General features: G+C 35.6%; 1 protein-coding gene across 2 annotated transcripts in view; it reads left to right on the forward strand.

The window, feature by feature from the left end:
* ERCC8 (ERCC excision repair 8, CSA ubiquitin ligase complex subunit) overlaps positions 1-18,113 on the forward strand; it is a 35,320-nt gene that overhangs the window by 1,405 nt on the left and 15,802 nt on the right. The window contains exons 2-9 of one of the 2 annotated variants that reach the window (XM_042825738.1): positions 637-732; positions 867-968; positions 5,197-5,320; positions 6,986-7,067; positions 8,178-8,246; positions 10,357-10,423; positions 11,683-11,786; positions 12,562-12,686. In XM_042825738.1, coding sequence (XP_042681672.1) covers positions 637-732; positions 867-968; positions 5,197-5,320; positions 6,986-7,067; positions 8,178-8,246; positions 10,357-10,423; positions 11,683-11,786; positions 12,562-12,686 — 769 coding nt within the window. The remainder of the gene's footprint in view (positions 1-636; positions 733-866; positions 969-5,196; positions 5,321-6,985; positions 7,068-8,177; positions 8,247-10,356; positions 10,424-11,682; positions 11,787-12,561; positions 12,687-18,113) is intronic. The other variant, XM_042825739.1, reaches the window with a different exon arrangement.

Below are 18,113 nucleotides of genomic sequence, written 5' to 3' on the forward strand. Positions count from 1 at the left end.
AGTTCAAGCTTCCCACAAAAAGCATTGCGAGATATTAGAATGTCTTCTGATCACAAGATCAGGAAACTATTGGAAGCTCCACCATGTGGATAGTGTAGGGTTTTTTTTTTATACTGAAGAAAGTATAGCACACAAAGTAGTAAACACACAAAGTAGTAGTAAAAGAAAATAGTGAGATTTATTAAACTAAATAAGTTTGTCCACTAGGTGTCCATAGTTCCAAGGAGGAGTGATGGTACATAGTGAAGCTTGCAGATAACTAATATTTGTCACAAAAATGACAAATACTTCTTGATGTTTACCCTATCTGTATTTTTTCAAACAACTTTCTTGTTTTGATGCTTCATGTATTGACCTCAAATGCAGTTTTGATATTCCTTTGAGCCTGTCTTACATATTTTCTTGCCTCTTAACTTCCGACAATACCGATGATAAAATGCTTTTTCTACCAAACTTTTAATTTTGTTGTGTGTCTCTGTAAGTTTACTTTGCAAGAATAAATAGATGGGATGTTAGATGCACTGAGGGAGGATGAGACCATGCTTTGCACTGTGTAGAGTTATATAGTGATATCTTAAAAATCTGTTCATACTTTTCATCTCACTTTTCTGTTAATTTTTCTTCTATTTTTTTCAGAGTTCTAAGTTTAGAATTAAATAAAGATAGAGATGTGGAAAGAATACATGGCAGTGGTATTAACACCCTTGATATTGAGCCTGTTGAGGGAAGATAGTAAGTATATACTTAAGTTTGGCTGAAATCACTTCACTACGTTTTGGCCATTATTTTATAGCTGAATCCTTAATTACATTTAGCAGGTTGTGGTCTTACCTTTTGTAACCCGTGTGTTTTATTTATACTTTCAGCATGTTATCAGGTGGCTCGGATGGTGTTATTGTTCTTTATGACCTTGAAAACTTGAGCAGAAAACCAAATTACACATGTAAAGCACTTTGTTCTGTGGGAAGGTAGGTTCTCAAAGAAAAAACTACTAAAAGTTAATATTGATATCCATTGTAAGACTAGCACCAAAGTAACAGATTAATATGCATGCTTATGTCAAGGATGAAGAGGCTTTATACTGGAAATATTTGGTGATGGCTAGCGTTACAGATTATGTTTCTGGCATAAAGAGAAAAATTGTAGAAGCTTTGCAAAGATATCTGTCGTTTGCTACATAGCAGAAGTTACTTGTTATATCTTTGCAATGAGTATTTGTTAATATTGTTTGAGCAGGTCTCTGGCAGTTTCACTTTGGGCTGTGGAAATATTCCTTGCATTCCACAATATATGTATAATTCTGTGTATCTTGGAATAGTTATAAGTTTAAACAAAGGAAAAATGATTTTGCGTAATTGTTCAGCAGAGGGAAGCACAATCTAAGGTTTGTAGTTGTTGGTTTTATTTTCATTCTCTCTGTTACTGGCTTTACAATTGCTTATTTTAAGTTCACCAGGTTAGCACCACGTTGTCTAATTAATACAGAACTTTTTAGGAATGTTTGAATGAGGACAGATGTTTTACTGACAAAAATGGGTCATATTTTCCTGAAGACCCAAGGTACTACCATGCTACTTGAAAGGATCAGTATAAAGACTCAAAACCATTATTGCTGTGTGAGACCATTCTGCAGGTAGTGAAGATTTGTGGACTATTGGCTTTAAGTCTTCCAGCAAAATCTGTTTCTATTTTGTGCTTAAATTTTCTATTAGGTAAGGGATTTAATCTAAGAGTAACAATGACATATATCCAACTTGCATTTTCTCCTTGTGTTTTCCTAGCCTTTGAGTTATTTGAGGTTTAAGAACTTGGTGAATGGTACCAAGCACAAAACATATCTATAACAGTAAGAGCCTCAGAATGGTATGTTGGGCAATAAGAAGAATAAAAAAAAAAAAAAAAAAAAAAAAAAGTATATAGAACATGAAACAAACGCATAGGAACATAATCTGCTGCACTTACTAAGTGTTGTGTGTGTGGCACTACTTGAAGAAAAAAGCTTAAAATTGTAATTAAGAGCTAGTAATGAATATGTATCCCTGAACATAAAAACAAAAGTGAATTCCAGGACAGAGAAAACCGAAGAAACACGTGCTGCTAACACACAGTATAAGAAAAATGATTAATCTGTACTAAAATCATCCTTTGTTTCCTTATCAGTCTAGTCAGTTGAAGCCATACTTGAAAATTCTATTTCAGTATGGCTAGTTGGCAGTCTGTCTCTTGAGTAGGTGTTTATTTATATAGATCTGTCTCTTATTTCTCATCACATGTGCAGAAGATTAAATCATAGTAGTAGAATCTTATTTCACACAGAACAATGTTCTGAATGATGTTGCTATTGTTATTTTTTAAAGTTACTGTAGCAAGGTTTATGCCTTAAGTTATTGTTATGCTTTACTCCAAGTATTTGTCTAGTTTCCTGGTATGTTTTAAATACTTACTGGAGCTAATTAGCTACGTATATAGCTTCAGATATTGGAATATTATCCATGCAGACTTCTGACACTATAAATGAATTTTTGATTACCAGTGAGAAATACTTTTAATCTGATTGTTTCTTATCTTTAAAATACATGATAATAACATGCAAAAAGTATTTGTCTGTGATTCAAGTTTGCAGGGCACAAAGCAACTCTGGTAAGGAAATTGCTTTAAGAAGAAGTTCTTGTTAGGTGTCCTGTGAGGATATTTCTGAGTAGATTCTGACCTGGGACAGCTGAGGGTCCAATAGTTTAGACTATTAGAGAAGATGATTCCTAACATTAGATTGCAACATACCTAATGTTTCTCACATAGATTTGGAGTCACCATTGGAATAGAAGTTTTCTAAATTTTTCCTTCCTTGTTCGGAGTCAGCACTCCAACTTTTAGTTCCTTTCATATGATTCATGCTGTCATGTGGCAAAAACTGACATTTAAGAGTAAACAAACTTAACAAGCTTCTCAATAACATAGCTGATGCTTCTGTAGGTCTTCTCTATTTGAAAACTGTCCAGGGTGAGTCAGTATCAGTGACTTTACCGTCCATATAATTCATTCTGTATTTTTCTTACATTAAAAGGTTCGTATTTCCTTACTAGTCTGGAAAAACACTGGATATAAAATGAATTAGGAAAAATATACAGCTCTGAGAGATGAAGTGGAATGGCACCTGGCCACTACTAAGCCCATTTTGATCAAAGGTGATTCCAACAGAGCTACTCAAGAGAGAGTGTAGAAGAAATGATGATTTTGGTGTAGTGCTGAACACAGTCCAGTTTTGTACACTTGTATTTAATACACGAAGGTTGTAGTTCAATGAATTTAGTTTTTATTGGAAAATGAATTGGGATATTGCTGCATGGGTTTGTTCAAATGACTCTACAGGAGTTAAGTTCATACTGAGTTGGGTTTGATTTCTTGGCATTAGAGGTACTGAAGATTTTTAGCTTGCTCCCCTGTAGAATAGGTGCTCAAAATCAGGGGATGCTGAGCATTGTGGCAAACTAACAGGCTGTTACAGGGTTATTACTTAGAAATAACCAAGGAGAAGTTACTAAACTAAACTCTGTAGTTTCTCAGTAGTTATTAGTATTGCCGGTGCTGGCTTAAGGCTCATTCTTTTTAAAGACATAAGATATCTTCTGTGCTTTCTAGCAACCCAAGTAAACAGGAAGCTTTATTAGCTGAGGTGTAGTGCCAGATCTACGCAGATCTGGATCAGTATTTACACAATGATTCCCTTGCAGTAGTTATCACTTTGGAGGCCAGGTGACTTGAAAGTAGTGAAGAAATCCTGTGAGTTCTTCACTAGCTTGAGATGGAGCCAGTTGAACTGCTTTAGTGTATCTGCTGGGTCTGATTGGGGTGGAGTTATTTCTTTTCACAGTAGCTTGTGTGGTGCTGCATTTTGAATTTGTGGCCTAAAGAGTGTTGATAATACACCAGTATCTTAGCTGTTTTTGAGCAGTACTTAGGGTAATTGAGATTTTCACTGTTTTTCACTTTGACCCCTCAACAAGTAGATTGGGGATGGGTGATAGATTGTGAGGAAGCATGGCCCAAGTGCTTGATCTGAATTAACCAAGGAGATGTTCCATACCATGCAATGTCACGTGAACTTGGGATGGCAAGGAGAAAGTGGTGGGTGGAGTGAGGGAAAGGTATGTTTTCAAGGGCTTGCTGTTGCTTTGGGACTGGCTGGAGTTCAGTCACTTGGTGGTGAGCAGTTGCTTTTATTTTATCTACTTATTTTTATGATGTTTGTTTCGCTTAGTTGGTTGTTTTATTTTCATTTGATTTGTTAAACTGTCTTAATCTCAGACAATAGGTTTTCTCAGTCCTGTGTTCACAGTTCTCTCTCCCATCCCACTTGGGGGAAGTGAAGATTGAACAAGAGGCTCTGAAGGTGCTTTTCTGCCTACCAGGGTTAACTTGACAGCATGATGCTTCTCAATCTGGGAGGGTGGTACTGGATCCTCAAGCTGAGTCTGCATGGATCCAGCTCGGATACTTGTTGCCTACCAAATATACAAAGCTGCCTATAGCATTTAGGATCTGGTTGAATCATGTCCTGGAGCTGTAAATACTGGCTCTGGTATCCATTCTTCCCAGTAGTATTACTTTTTATTACTACATACAGTTGAATTGAGTGTTTCATTTGTAAATGCAAAACAAACAAACAAACAAAAAAACCTCTCATTAACTCAGTAACTGCTCATTAAATACTGTTTCAGTTCCTTGAAATTCCGGTGATTGTGTAGCTGTAATTATTTGCTAATCATGGATTTTTTGAACTGTTTGTGTGATTGTATATTTCAGTGGGTTTGATTCTAAGACAGTGGGATTCCATAAATGTAAATGGTCTGTAGTGTTAGGTTTTAACCTTAAACATTGTAACTTTAAAACTGGACAATTTCAAAAGACACTACTCTTCTGTGCCCCAGATTCGGAGTCTTAACTTGTGACATGCTATAAATACCATATTTTTAAGGGGTAAATGATCCATGCTTTCTTGAAATAAGGGCTCTGTGAAGTAATTTACATTGACTGTTTGGAAATTGAGGCACCAAAATAACTAGTTCATCTTGAAAAATTAGTATAATTAAAACAAACAAATAAAAAGCCAGTTACTTATTCAAGTTATCACGGAGTATCAAGACAATTATAAGCCAATTGTTAAGACACTAACCAATTGAAACCCTTTAATTTTAGGAGCCATCCTGATGCACATAAATTCAGTGTGGAGACAGTCCAGTGGTATCCTCATGATACTGGAATGTTTACATCAAGCTCATTTGATAAAACCTTGAAAATATGGGATACTAACACTTTACAAGTAAGAGAATTTCTTTGCTTTTTAGGCTTTTTTAATACAAGTCATTTATTCCCCATCCACATTTCACCCTGAGCCTGACAGAACTGGGCATTTAGAAGGACAAAAACAGCCAGTTGTGAGAACAGCAGTAGTGTGGCACTGTACATTGGCATGCTCCTGTCTGTATCAAGAGGCTGATTGCCTGAGCTGTATGGGAGCTTGGAGCTCTTAGGACAGTTCCTTTCTGCTTTTGCTGCGAGTAGGAATGTACCTAGTTTATTTTATGCTACATAAATTATTTATTTGTCCACCAAGAACTGTCTGAAGCTCTTGTTCCTTTTTAGGTATTGTGTTTTTCTCAGGAAATACTGAGTTTTGTTTGTTTGAGTTGAGCTGTGTAGCAGCAGTACAGCAGAGCTAATTATTTTTGTTAACTAAGATGTAAATAATGCTTTAGGAGGACTGGTCTTCTTAACATTTGAAATTAAAGAGGACAAAGTATTTTATACGCAGAGCAGTAGTCAAATGAGTTTGGAGAGGACATGCTGGGTCACTGAATCCAAAATTCTGTTGTTCTGACCATTACAGACACTCTTTCTCATAGTGAATTATCGGAGAACGGAAGAAACCAGTGAGAAAATGTTAACCATTATAACTGACTTAATTGAAGTTAACAGGTTTTGCAGGCTTTTAGGTTTTTCATACTCTGAGCACCTGATTGCTGAGTTATGCATTTTTTGTTTCCAGTATGCACATATATTAACGATTTTACACTGACAGTATTTGAATGTTGTTTCAGTACATGGTGAAAGAATTAAAAAAAAAAAAAAGAAAAAAGAAAAAATCTGTCATTCTAGAAACATGATAGATTTTTGATTTCTTTTTATGAGACGTGAGGCTATGTTTGCAATCACCAGATATTCTTTAAGGTGTTCTCTTAAGTGGAAAATTCTGTTCATACTTCTGGTGTCTCTGTGAGCATCACTTACTTTGAAAACACAGTGTTTGTGTGAAGGTTACTGATTGACTTGTTCTTCCACAAAATGCATATAACTCAGATTGAAGTTCTTTTCTTTTCTATGGAGTATTTTAGACTGAGATGACAAAGCAGTTGTACCAGGAAGTCATTGTACTGATTATTAAAGCCGTTGTTGTATTTCAATATTTCTAACACTGATAAGGCAGCTCATCACTATGTGTGGGCTTTCTTGTTTTCTATGTTGTTGTTGTTGTTTGTTTTATATATCAGTATAGGTCTATATAGATACATAGATTACTTTTCAGCATGAAACTTAGCGTGTCAGATTTGTAAGCTGACAATAAGCTTCTGGGTTTAGGCTAAGCTCGATTTCTTGTTGACTTTAGTCTTTGTGCTGCAAGTTTCTTGTTTGCTCTCTTTTGATTTTGATAATCCTTGCATCTTTTCTGGTGATGTTTCTGATGAACTTCCTTGAGCATTCTTCTGGATCACTTCCCAGCACTGGCATAATTGTCTGGTGTTGTGAGCAGACTTTACTTACTTTGCAGTGTTTGTGTGATGAGATTTGTAACCAGACTAATTATTGTTAGTGTGCAAATAGGAATATCTGTATTTTACTTGCAGCCATCACTTGAAAAAATAATAACAAAGGTGTACATTCTGCTAATGTATTTGTACTCTGACTAATTTGATCTTTTTATCATTAGCCTGCAGATGTATTTCAGTTTGAGGGAACAGTCTATAGCCATCACATGTCTCCATTTGCTACAAAACATTGTTTAATAGCAGGTATGTGGGTATTAGAAGAATTTCATTATGTATTTAGGCAATTGTGCTAAAAAGCAAGTAATATTCAAATTTCTTGTTCCTCTCCTGTCCTCCTTACATAATTTCAGCCTTCATAAAAAAGACATTGTTAAAATATCTTCAGTTGTTTGGATTGATATTCATGAGAGTATTGTATTTAGTCTTCTGAAATAAGTATTGTTCCATTCACTTTCTAGATGAAAATTCCTAGCTAGATTACCTTTATGTACTTAACTAACATCTAAGGATTACTGGGTCACAGAATCAATCACACACTGCATCACAGAATTCTAGGAGTTGGAAGGGGCCTCTGAAGATAATGTAGTCTAACCTCCACTAAGGCAGGTTCCTGAGAATAGTTTACCCAGGAAGGCATCCACAGAATCATAGAGTTGCCAAGTTTGGAAAAGACCTCCAAGATCATCCAGCCATCCATCCAGCGCCAGCCAATGTTTCCCCACTAAACCACATTCCTTAGTCCCTTGTCTGCATGTTTCTTTAACATCTCCAGGAACAGTGACTAGCCACCCTTTTGGGTTCACTTCCCTGGTGCAACTTGAGGCCCTTCCTTTTCATCCTGTCACTGGTTACGCTGGAGAAGAGGCTGGCCACTTTCAATATCCAGTCTATTCAGATCCCTCTGAAGGGCCTTCCTAACTTGAGGCACATTGACTTTCTCCCATTTTGGTGTAATCTGCAAACTTAGTGAGGATGCACTCAATCCCATCACCCAGGTCAATAGTGTACGTGTGTATGCATTGCTTACAACTGCAGGATGTTACTATGATTAGACAAAATATTTAAAGAAAAGGTCATATTTTTAATTCTCAAGATACTTAAATACTGTCTTATTTGCCCCCAGTTCCTACTACTTGTTTGTTGTAGGTAAATTTACTTGGCCTGAAAATGTAATTCTGTTACAGAATGTGTTACTTTGACTAAATGAGTAGTTATGCAGCTGTCATTTTTCTTCTGTTTCTTTGTCAGTGCTAAGATTGGGTTGTTGTTCTTTCAAATGATGGTTGTGTTGAGGTTTTTTTGTTTTGTTTGTTTGTTTGCTTTTTCAGCTGTCTTTGTTTCTCTTGTTTACAGTTGGTACCAAAAGCCCCAAAGTACAGCTCTGTGACTTGAAGTCTGGATCCTGTTCTCACATTCTGCAGGGTACTTTTTAGTCTGAAACATAAAATGCTAAACAATAACTACTTTGAGTAAAGCAGGCCCTATAAAGAAACACTATATACAATGTATTCTTTGTAAGTAACATGACTGATGTATTTAGTGTCAGTTGTGAAAGTTACACAGTGTTAAAGATTCTTCTGGGTGTTAGTCCTAGTGCTAATGAATTGGAGAACAGAAACGTTAATGAACAGTTACTACAGATGTTGGGACATTTTCATGATCTAATCAATAGTAATTACTGTTTATTACATGGTTAAGTATTGATCTTGTTTTTGTGTGCATGTAAATTCAGTGCAGGAGGTGGGTGTTTTTGAATTTCTGTATTTTTAATAAGAAAAATCTTCTGTTTTTAACAAAATAACCTGTGAAGGTTGTTGCATGGAATTTTTTTTTTTTAGTAATTATTTTTAGAGGTTTCTTTGTAGAAAGCTACTACTGTTTTTAGAATAATCATATCTAATTCTTTGCATTGACTTAATTCAGTAAGTGGTAGGATTTTATTATTCTATAGTCCATTAGTTTTTGCACTTAGTGAGATTTGCCCTTAATATGTTTTTCCTAATATTTATTGTTGGGAAATGAATATGACATACGGCCAGGAAATGGAAAGGCAACTAATATATATTAAAAAAAAAAAAGTGATTCACCTAATTCTAAATTACATAACTGGAATGTATTTATATGACTTACTCTATTTTGCATCAATATGTTTCTATTGTTACATGAAGTATGTTTACAGTCCTTGTATTTGTTTCTCTAGACTTCCTGTTGTCTAAATTTGTTTAATGTTTTTGATGTACACACATATGTGCATGTATGTATGTTGTTTCAAAGTAATGTTTCCTATATATTTATTTGTTAAGCACAACTGATACCAAGAACTCAATAACAGTCTTTAATAGAGTGAATTCTCATCTACGAAGTACTTTTTCAGCATAGTTACTGCCATTAGCTCTACATTTTGCCAGTGCTAAACAAAAACCTTCATGCCATGCTTATAAAAACGTGCATGATCATTTGGAACATGGCATGTCTTTCACATTGCTGTCATTGCTGCCTCTCATGCACCACCCATTGGCTCATTTTGTCCGCATCCATCTATTTGGTCTGCACAAATGTTCAGCTAGTGTCAGTGAATACCAGTTCACCAGAGTGCCATTTTTTCCACATGGAGGAACTCAGTCCCGCACCTTTTGCTTCACACGCACTTCTATGTCAGATACCATTTTGTCAGACTGCCCCTCTGATGCTGTATCACATAGCAGCAAAATGTAATGGGATACTGGTGGGATGGGTCAGTCTCTACTGAACCAACATCTGCCTCTGAGAATGTGGGCCAATGTCGTAAAATAGGTGGCATAAAATCATAGAATCATAGAATCACCAAGGTTGGAAAAGACCTAAAAGATCATCCAGTCCAACCGTTCACCTATTCCCAATAGCTCCCACTAAACCATGTCCCTCAGCACAACATAAAATTACTTTTGGAGTAGTCCTTGTGTATACATGCTTGTGTGTGTATATGCATATTTATTAATGTTAGTGTTAACCTGCTGTGAGTGTATCGCTGCTATATCACATCTATTTTAGTATCTTAATGTATTTAAATATAAGAAGGGGGAATATATCTGAAATCTGGGAGCTGAGTATTTGAGAGTAAGCTGAATAGAAGTTTACTATTAAGTAATTAAGATAAACATTTTTTTAAAAAGACTTGCTGAAGAACTGGTGAAGACTTTTTTTTATTTTGCATTTGAGAACATCAGAATTAATACAGAATTTAATAATATTTCTTAACATGGTTGCAATAAGTGTGACTATTCTGTACTGTGTCTTACCCAAGCCATAGTTATTAAAGATTAGATGTAATACTTCTTGTATCACATAGAGTTATTGCAGTTCCACGTGAGCAAGGTGTAGAAAGGGAAAAAACTTCTCTCTCAAAACTGCACACTATCCAAATTTATATTGCAATTCAGAAAATTTAGATTATATTTCCGAATTGATGTATCCTGCAGAATTAAGTTACTTGCATTATTGCATATAAGTATTTTCCTAGATTACTACCTAACCCTTCTCATGCTGTTTCTAGGTCACAGGCAAGAAGTACTGGCAGTATCTTGGTCCCCACGTCATGAATATGTTTTGGCAACAGCAAGGTAAAGATGTTGTTATATGAAACAATGAGAAAATTTAATGTATTTATTGTACCTGCTTTTACATTTCATGTGTGCTTTGGAAGTTAATCTTTATTGTATGCTTCATTTTTTAGCTCACTTTTTTAGGACAAGAGCTATTCAAATTATGCTTATTTTGTAGGAAGATAATACAGAATTTTGGAAATACTAATAGCATTTAAAATTATAAGCAAATTCTAGAGGTGTTTCTTACCATTCATTAGTGTTTATATTGCTAATCTGTTTTATAACCAAGTCAAATGTGTTTAACTCAAAGTGCCATCCTTGTTAATTGTTCTCAATTATGTCAGAAAGCACCAGTAGCTTAGCTGACAGTTTACAGGAATATACACTGTTAATATATTGATCTAACATGAGAATGCACAGGAAAAAGCATGCTGTATTTCATTTAGAAGACAGTTTATGTAAGGAGAAGTTTGAGTGTACTGCCCAGCTGTGGATCAGGGAGATACAGATGTCTTTGAGGTAAAAAGTGACTTACGTTTCTGTTTGAGGGTTGTTTGTTTTAGTCCTAAAGTATCGCTAATTCGCTGAGAAATATCCAAATCATTTAAATGCATTTACATGGGTGACAGTGCATTAGAAATGGCCTTTTATACGAGTCTACCTCATATTTGTACTTGGGAGTCTTGTAGTACGCATCAATTGCTCAAATCAAGGTGCCATGCAAAATGCACTGCCTCCAGTGTTGCTTTTTAAATGCAGGCAGCTTGAATCGAGTACCAGCAACCGGCGTAGGGTTTATGGCCAGTGAAGATGTAACATGAGTGTGTGGTTTGGGAGCCAAAATGAACTGCAGCAGCCTGTGTCTTGGTCTTTTCCTCCTTATGCCGCTGGTAATAGACAATCGCAGTTCTGACAGAAGCCAGCTGTTCCCGGTCAACCATATAGATAATGCTAAAACCTGTAGCTACAATTTAATCAGTAGAATTATTAGCAAGTTTATTCCTGGTTTGCATTTGTATGCAAAAGTGTTATACTGTATACAGAGATTCACTCTTCACCCAGGTGCCTTGAATGTACTAGATGTAGTTATTGATTCATATGAGCAAAAATCTGAAGTTCATCTTTTTGCAAAATTGACTGTGACTGCACGATGAGTAGTTCAGAATAGTCGTTGGACCAGCGTAAGTGCCAGGTGGGTTGGCTAAAGGCAATTATTGACTTGAATGGAAGTAATTTTCCTAATGCATATGTTAGTACCAATTTGTTTTTCTTAGTGCTGACAGTAAAGTAAAATTATGGGATGTGAGGAGAGCATCAGGATGTCTGACTACGCTTGATCAACACAATGGAGAAAAGTCGAAAGCATCTTCTGAGGCAGGTAATACAGAATATAACATTGTAATTCATGCCCAACTAGAAGTTTTCTTACATTCTGTGACTGTGTTGAGTACCAAGACCAACAAACACAGTTGTGACATCCTATTTGTTACCTACTGCATTACACAGGCAGTTCAGTTTCTCTTCAGATACTTCCCCAAAAGAGATTTTGCTTGTGTTTGGGACCCTTGTGTAGAGAAGTCTCTTTGACAACGGCATTATGTCTGTTCTAACTGTTTGAGCCAAACAGTTACCTCAGTCGCTGCTTTGAGAAATACATAGTAATGTGGAATTAAATCAGAGAATATAGACTTTATATATTGTGATTCTGGATGAAGTAACTGAATTTTTGTAAGCAGATTTTTTTTTTCTAGCTCTAAATAAAGGTGCGTCTGAATTGTGCACTGCTGTGTAGTGCAGAAACACCTTATCTCAGTGAGACTGATTTCTGGGTACCATAGTCAGATGTGCCATGGTAGAATGGAGTTGGGTTTTAGCTCTTTATCCTTCTTTAAAATGTATGATTTTATTAGGTGAAATCTTTGGAATTTGTTTCTACTAAGCTGTACACAATATGTGCAATGAACTGTTTTATGTGTCAGTTTTCAATGATTGTTTTTCTTTTAAAGTAAGTAATCCAAGGAGAGTCATGCTTTCATAAACCAAGAGTTAAATTATTAACTTGTTTACACGTTACCATTAAACAGTTCTTTCAGTACTGTATATCTAAATAAAAATGTATATACAAAATCTGAAGAAATTATTTTTCCTGACAGTAAACACAGCTCACAATGGGAGAGTTAATGGTTTATGCTACACAAGTGATGGCCTTCATCTCTTGACTGTTGGTACAGATGATCGGATGAGACTTTGGAACAGCTCCACTGGAGAAAATACGTTGGTAAGTTATCAAGAGTCTTCAGTTAGGTTTTGCTTTGATTTAAAGGATTTCTTTTAACTTCTGTAGTTATCGTTACAACTGCATTAGCTGTTTATTTGTTGTCATAAGGAAATAACATATTAATACTTTCTGAGCCTTTTTATATAATAGATTTCTTATTTTTTGTTTACTAAAAAAAACATGAAGTGTGGATCTACTCAGCTATTTAACAATTAATTATGCTAACTGTAAGTTCATTATCTGTAAGCATAGATGAAAATGCTTCAAACAGTAAAGAAAATCATAATATGTACTGACTACTGGTATAGATTTTTTTAAACTTTTAGTTGTCATTGAGATATGGACATCTCAGTGTAAAAATCTCATGTAAAAAATACAGTGTTTCACTGATAGACTTCCTGGCTTTCTTACAACTCTCCTGTATTTTTATGAAACCTCTCTTGTGGAGCTCTTCATCATTTGTCAAAATTTTCTGTCCCTTTACATATGCATTGCAACCAAACAGGAAAAAGCCATCTTTGTTCCATAATCCTTTCTATGGCCTGTTTTTTGTTTTGTTTATGATGGGTTTATTTTTTTGTGGAGAACAGAAAATTAAAAACTGGAAAGAAAACTTTTCTGTATTTATTCTGAAAGAAGGAAATAACAGGTACGTCAGTTTCCATGGGATTTTAGCTAGTCATGTTAGTGCAGTCTGCCATTGCTATTAGGAAATAAAGAAATTTTATCTCTGCCTTAAAAATCTTTTACTACTGCTGCTTAGTTACAGAACGTGGTGAAAGTGTTCCCTAAAGACCTTTAAATGAAAACAGTTATCTATCTATCCCCATGCTCTCCATATTTGCCAGCTTGTTTGCAGCACTTACTTAGTATACAAACATCTTTCTGTCTTCAAATCACCATCAGCAAAGATGATACAGTTTGTTCGTTCTACTACCACCAGCTGGATCACTGTTTTTTGTTTTTCTGTGCCTGTTAGTACTTTGACTTGTTTCATATTTCATATCTATTCATATTCTATTCTATTTATATTCTATTTCATATTCATATCTATTCTATTTCTTTTCTTATTTGATGTCATGATCTTGCTGTGGAAGTCCAGATTCGATTCCATTATCCTGGAATTTACATTGTCTAGATTACTGTGTTTTTGCATACCAACCAGGCATGTTCTTGAAATAATTTTAAGGCACCAGCAAACAAATGTGAATCATCAAATGGCATGGATTGGAAGGGACCTTAAAGACCATCCAGTTCCAACCCCACTGCCATGAACAGAGTTGCCACTCACCAGACCAGGCAACCCAGGCTCCCTTTCAGCCTGACCTTGCACATCTCCAGGGATGAAATGTCCACAGCGTCTTTGGGCAACTTTGTTCCAGTGTCTCCTCACTCTCACTGTAAAGAATTTCTCCCTAATACCTAATCTAAATCTCCTTTCTTTTAGTTTAAAGCTGTTACCCCTTGTCTTACCACTATCAGACCACGTAAAAAGTAAGTTTCCATTTTTTCTATAAGCTCCCTTTTGAATACTGAAAGGCCTTTTCTTCAGGCTAAACAAATTCTGCTCCCTGGGCCTTATTCATAGGAGAGGTGATCCAACCCTTTGATCATCTTCATGGCTCTCCTCTGGACTTACTCCAACAGTTTCACACAGATGCAGCACCTTGCAATTCTTGAACTTCCTTAAGTTCGTATGGGCCCACATTTAAGCTTGTCTAGGTGCCTTTAGATGGCATCCCTTTATATTTTATCGACTGCATCACTCAGTTGAGTGTCTTCTGCAAACTTGCTGAGAGTGCACTCAGTCCTACTGTTTATGTGACTGATAAAGATGTTGAAGACACTGGTTCCAAAACTGACCTCTGGGGGGAAATGCTTCTCATGACCTGCTTCTACTTGACCACAGCCGTCTGCCTTCAACCAACCAATACATTCTTTATCTACCAAAAAATCCATCCTTTAAATCCTTATCTCTCTAATAAAGAGATAAAGCTGTGGTGAAGGACCTTGTCAAAGGCCTTACAGAAGTCCAGAAAGATGACATTAGTTGATTTCCCCTTGTCCATGAGTGCTATCAGTCCATTGTAGAAGGCCGCTGTATTGGTCAGACAGGCTGTGCCCTTGGTCAAGCTGTGCTGGCTGTCCCACATTACCTCTGTGTCTTGTGTGTCCTTAGTATAGTCTCCAGGAGAATATATTTGATAATATTCCGGAGGTGAGACTCAGCGGTCTTTAGTATGCAGGTAATACAAGCACATTCCGCAGTCCTGTTATTTCTCCTCCTAGTCCATTTGATCTCCATTTCTTTTCCTTTTCTTTTTTTCCCCTTTTTTCTTCTTCTGTTTTTGCTAATACCACCTTTCTTCTTCTCATTGGCTGGCCAAAGAATCACGTAAAAAAGCACTCTCTAAAAGCTGATGATTTCATTGAGACTGCAATCACCCTGGGGGAAAATGTACACAAAAAAAATATCTCTAACTGCTTGCCTTGCCCAGTTTTTTCTACCACTGATATTCTGCTTGATTTCCTGCATCTGCTTCCTCTCCCTCAGCAACTGACTTGTTTTATTCCTGGTTATAGCAGGAATTTTTTCCAAAAAGAAGAGACTTTAGTGGTTACTTACCTGTTTTTCAGAGAAAAGGAACTACATGTGAAACAACTGAGTACTGTTCTACAAACTAACTTTAAATACTTGATAACTGTATGAGGGTTAGCTTGTTTCTTAGTGGAATATATAAAGAGAATTAAATATAAGTGCTTGAAACAAATGCAGGTAAGTTTCGTCTGCCCTCTTGAATTTCTCAATACATTAATTTAGCTTTAGAACCCTTTTTCATAGCTCTGTAAGTTGGCTGTTTTGTTTTGTTATAATGGGAAGAGTTGTTTCTGTAGGTAGAATGCTTGAGCTAGAAAATTCTGACTTCAAGGCAGATTTGCTCTTCCTTGGTTGAATCTTTTTGGCAGGTCTACTCTTATGTGGTTGAATCTATCCGGAGTTCTTGGTTTTCCTCTACTGAGTTATAAAATTGTTATAAAAATATATAAATATATATTTATATTGTTGAAATAAATAAATATGAAAATTTTATATATATATATATAATTTTTATATTTATTTTTATTTTTTTATTTTATACATTTTATTTTATTTATTTTATACATTTTTATAAACAATTTTTTATAATTTTTTTTTATAAAAATGTATAAAATTTGTTTTACTAAAATGCAAACTGATTTTATGCCTGGTAAATTCTTCTGTCTCAAAACTTAGAAGATTTTTGTGTGGACAGGTTACAAAAATACGAACAATTGTAATACAAATTCGAGCATTGAAATAAAGAACTTTAGCTGAAATATTTAAGTACGAACAAGAAGATATTGCATATGTTATCTTTATTCATTTTTGCAAATTAATTAAAAAAAAAAATTGGAGCATATTTTCTTTCGCTGAGTAAGTTGGAAGAAATTAAGATGTAAATATTAAAGGAAAAAGTAAATAGATGTTACAGTGTAACAGTACAATGTACAGTACACTGTACAGTGTATACATTTTAAGATTTTATTTCATTTTTTATTGGTCCTGTGTGGAGCCAGCAGTTGGACTCAGGATGTTCTGTAATTCATTCTGTCTTCTTGTCACATCTTTTCATACGAGATTGATCAGCTGATTCAGGAAATTGAAATTAGTATAACTAGTGTAGCAAATGTGTTTCAGGTGTGATTTCACTGTAACTAAGCTTATCAAATTCCTCTTTCCTGGGAAGGATTCTGCTCTACTTTTGTGTGCACCCATACAACTCTTCTGACTTTCTGAGTTCTTTAGAAATAACTGATGATTCATTTATAGTTTTAGCTGTTTGATCCAGTTTCTGATGAGCTTGGTGAAAAGCCAGCGCTAGTATAAGGCGACCCTGCAGCTTCAATGTGAAGCTTGTATTTTGTCTGTGATCAAGTTTTTGGGGAGATTTTTTTTTTTTCTGTGACTGACTACTCTTGACACACTTGGATGTAGTTAGTTTAACAGGAAGCATTTGGAGCAGTGTTCATGAAGAATAAGCTGCTGGTTCCACACTAAGATGCTTGGTTCTCACATCTCTGTCCACTGACTGCACTATTGTGTAAACTGTGTGAAATATTTTCATCAACTGCGGTCATTCCATGGTTGTGACAACACAAAATCTTTAAAAAAAAAAAAAACAAAAAAAAAAAACACAGTTTACACAATAGTGCAGTCAGTGGACAGAGATGTGAGAACCAAGCATCTTAGTGTGGAACCAGCAGCTTTTTTTTTATTATTATTACACCAATTGTTTCATTTTATATTATTTAAAAAAAAAAATATTAAGAAAAAAAAAAAAAAAAAAAAAAAAAAACAAAAAAAAAAAAAAAAAAAAAAAAAACTTGAGTAAGGTAAAAATTAAACTGTGACAATGAAGGCAAATATGCTCCACCAATTATTTTTAATTAAGTACTGTATTTATTTTTGCAGCAGAAGTTCAAAATGTGGAGCAGACATTCTTAATTGCCTGATGTGTAGTAACACAATGAGATTATAATTATTTTTTAAAATTATTTGAGAACAGTAACTGTTTTGCATGGCAGTTTTTCAGTACTCGTGATAAAAAACAAACTTCACAACCTGCTCATTAAATATGCAAGTCATAAAATATTCCTAGTTAAATACTACATGAGTAGATTACGAGCTTTTTGAGCAGGTGGCCAGATTATGTGCAGAAATCACCAGGCTGAGGAACATCTGGCAGTCAGAAAGAGAGGTTGCTGCATGGTGTTGTGTAGAAATACAAGCAGACCAGCTCTTCTGTCTTAAGTCCCTGCAAAGGGAAGAAGCTAAGCAAGCTTCCAACTCAGAGGAGACAAATGGCAGAAAGAGGAAAGATGGGAGACACTGGATCCCCTTCTTTTCTCAGTGCAGAAGGGGGAGCCTTACCCTTGCTCCTGAAGTTGCCTTAACCAACAGATACGAAGCTCTGGGGATGGAAGGAGAAGAAAGTGAGAATGTTCATTCGGAAACAGAAAGGAACAGTCACGTTAAGATGATCTAAAACGATCTGAGTCAGAACTAGTTCTACTAAAGTAAGACAAAAGGTCTTTATAATATGGGATTCTGTACTGCGGGGCACTGAGGCACCCATTTTCCACTCCAATAATCTGCCTAGCTAACTGCTAGGCACCTGAGTTCAGGGCTGCGTTCATGAGGTAGAAGCTACTTGGTATGATAAAGCCAAAGGAGTACTATTTGGTCCTGCTTGTTCAAGCTGGGTCACAGGAGGCGGCAACTAGGAAATTATAAAATAGTTAAAGGACTTTGCGATACCTGGGATGATGTTGAAAGGATCTGGAACACAAGTAGTTTTCTTAAATTCTCTTGAATTGGAAACTGCGACCCAGCCAGAAGCAGGAGAA

This window comes from Centrocercus urophasianus, unplaced genomic scaffold (assembly GCF_019232065.1).
Source record: "Centrocercus urophasianus isolate 14NV4802_14NV808 unplaced genomic scaffold, USGS_Curo_1.0 seq_25, whole genome shotgun sequence".
Taxonomy (NCBI): domain Eukaryota; kingdom Metazoa; phylum Chordata; class Aves; order Galliformes; family Phasianidae; genus Centrocercus; species Centrocercus urophasianus.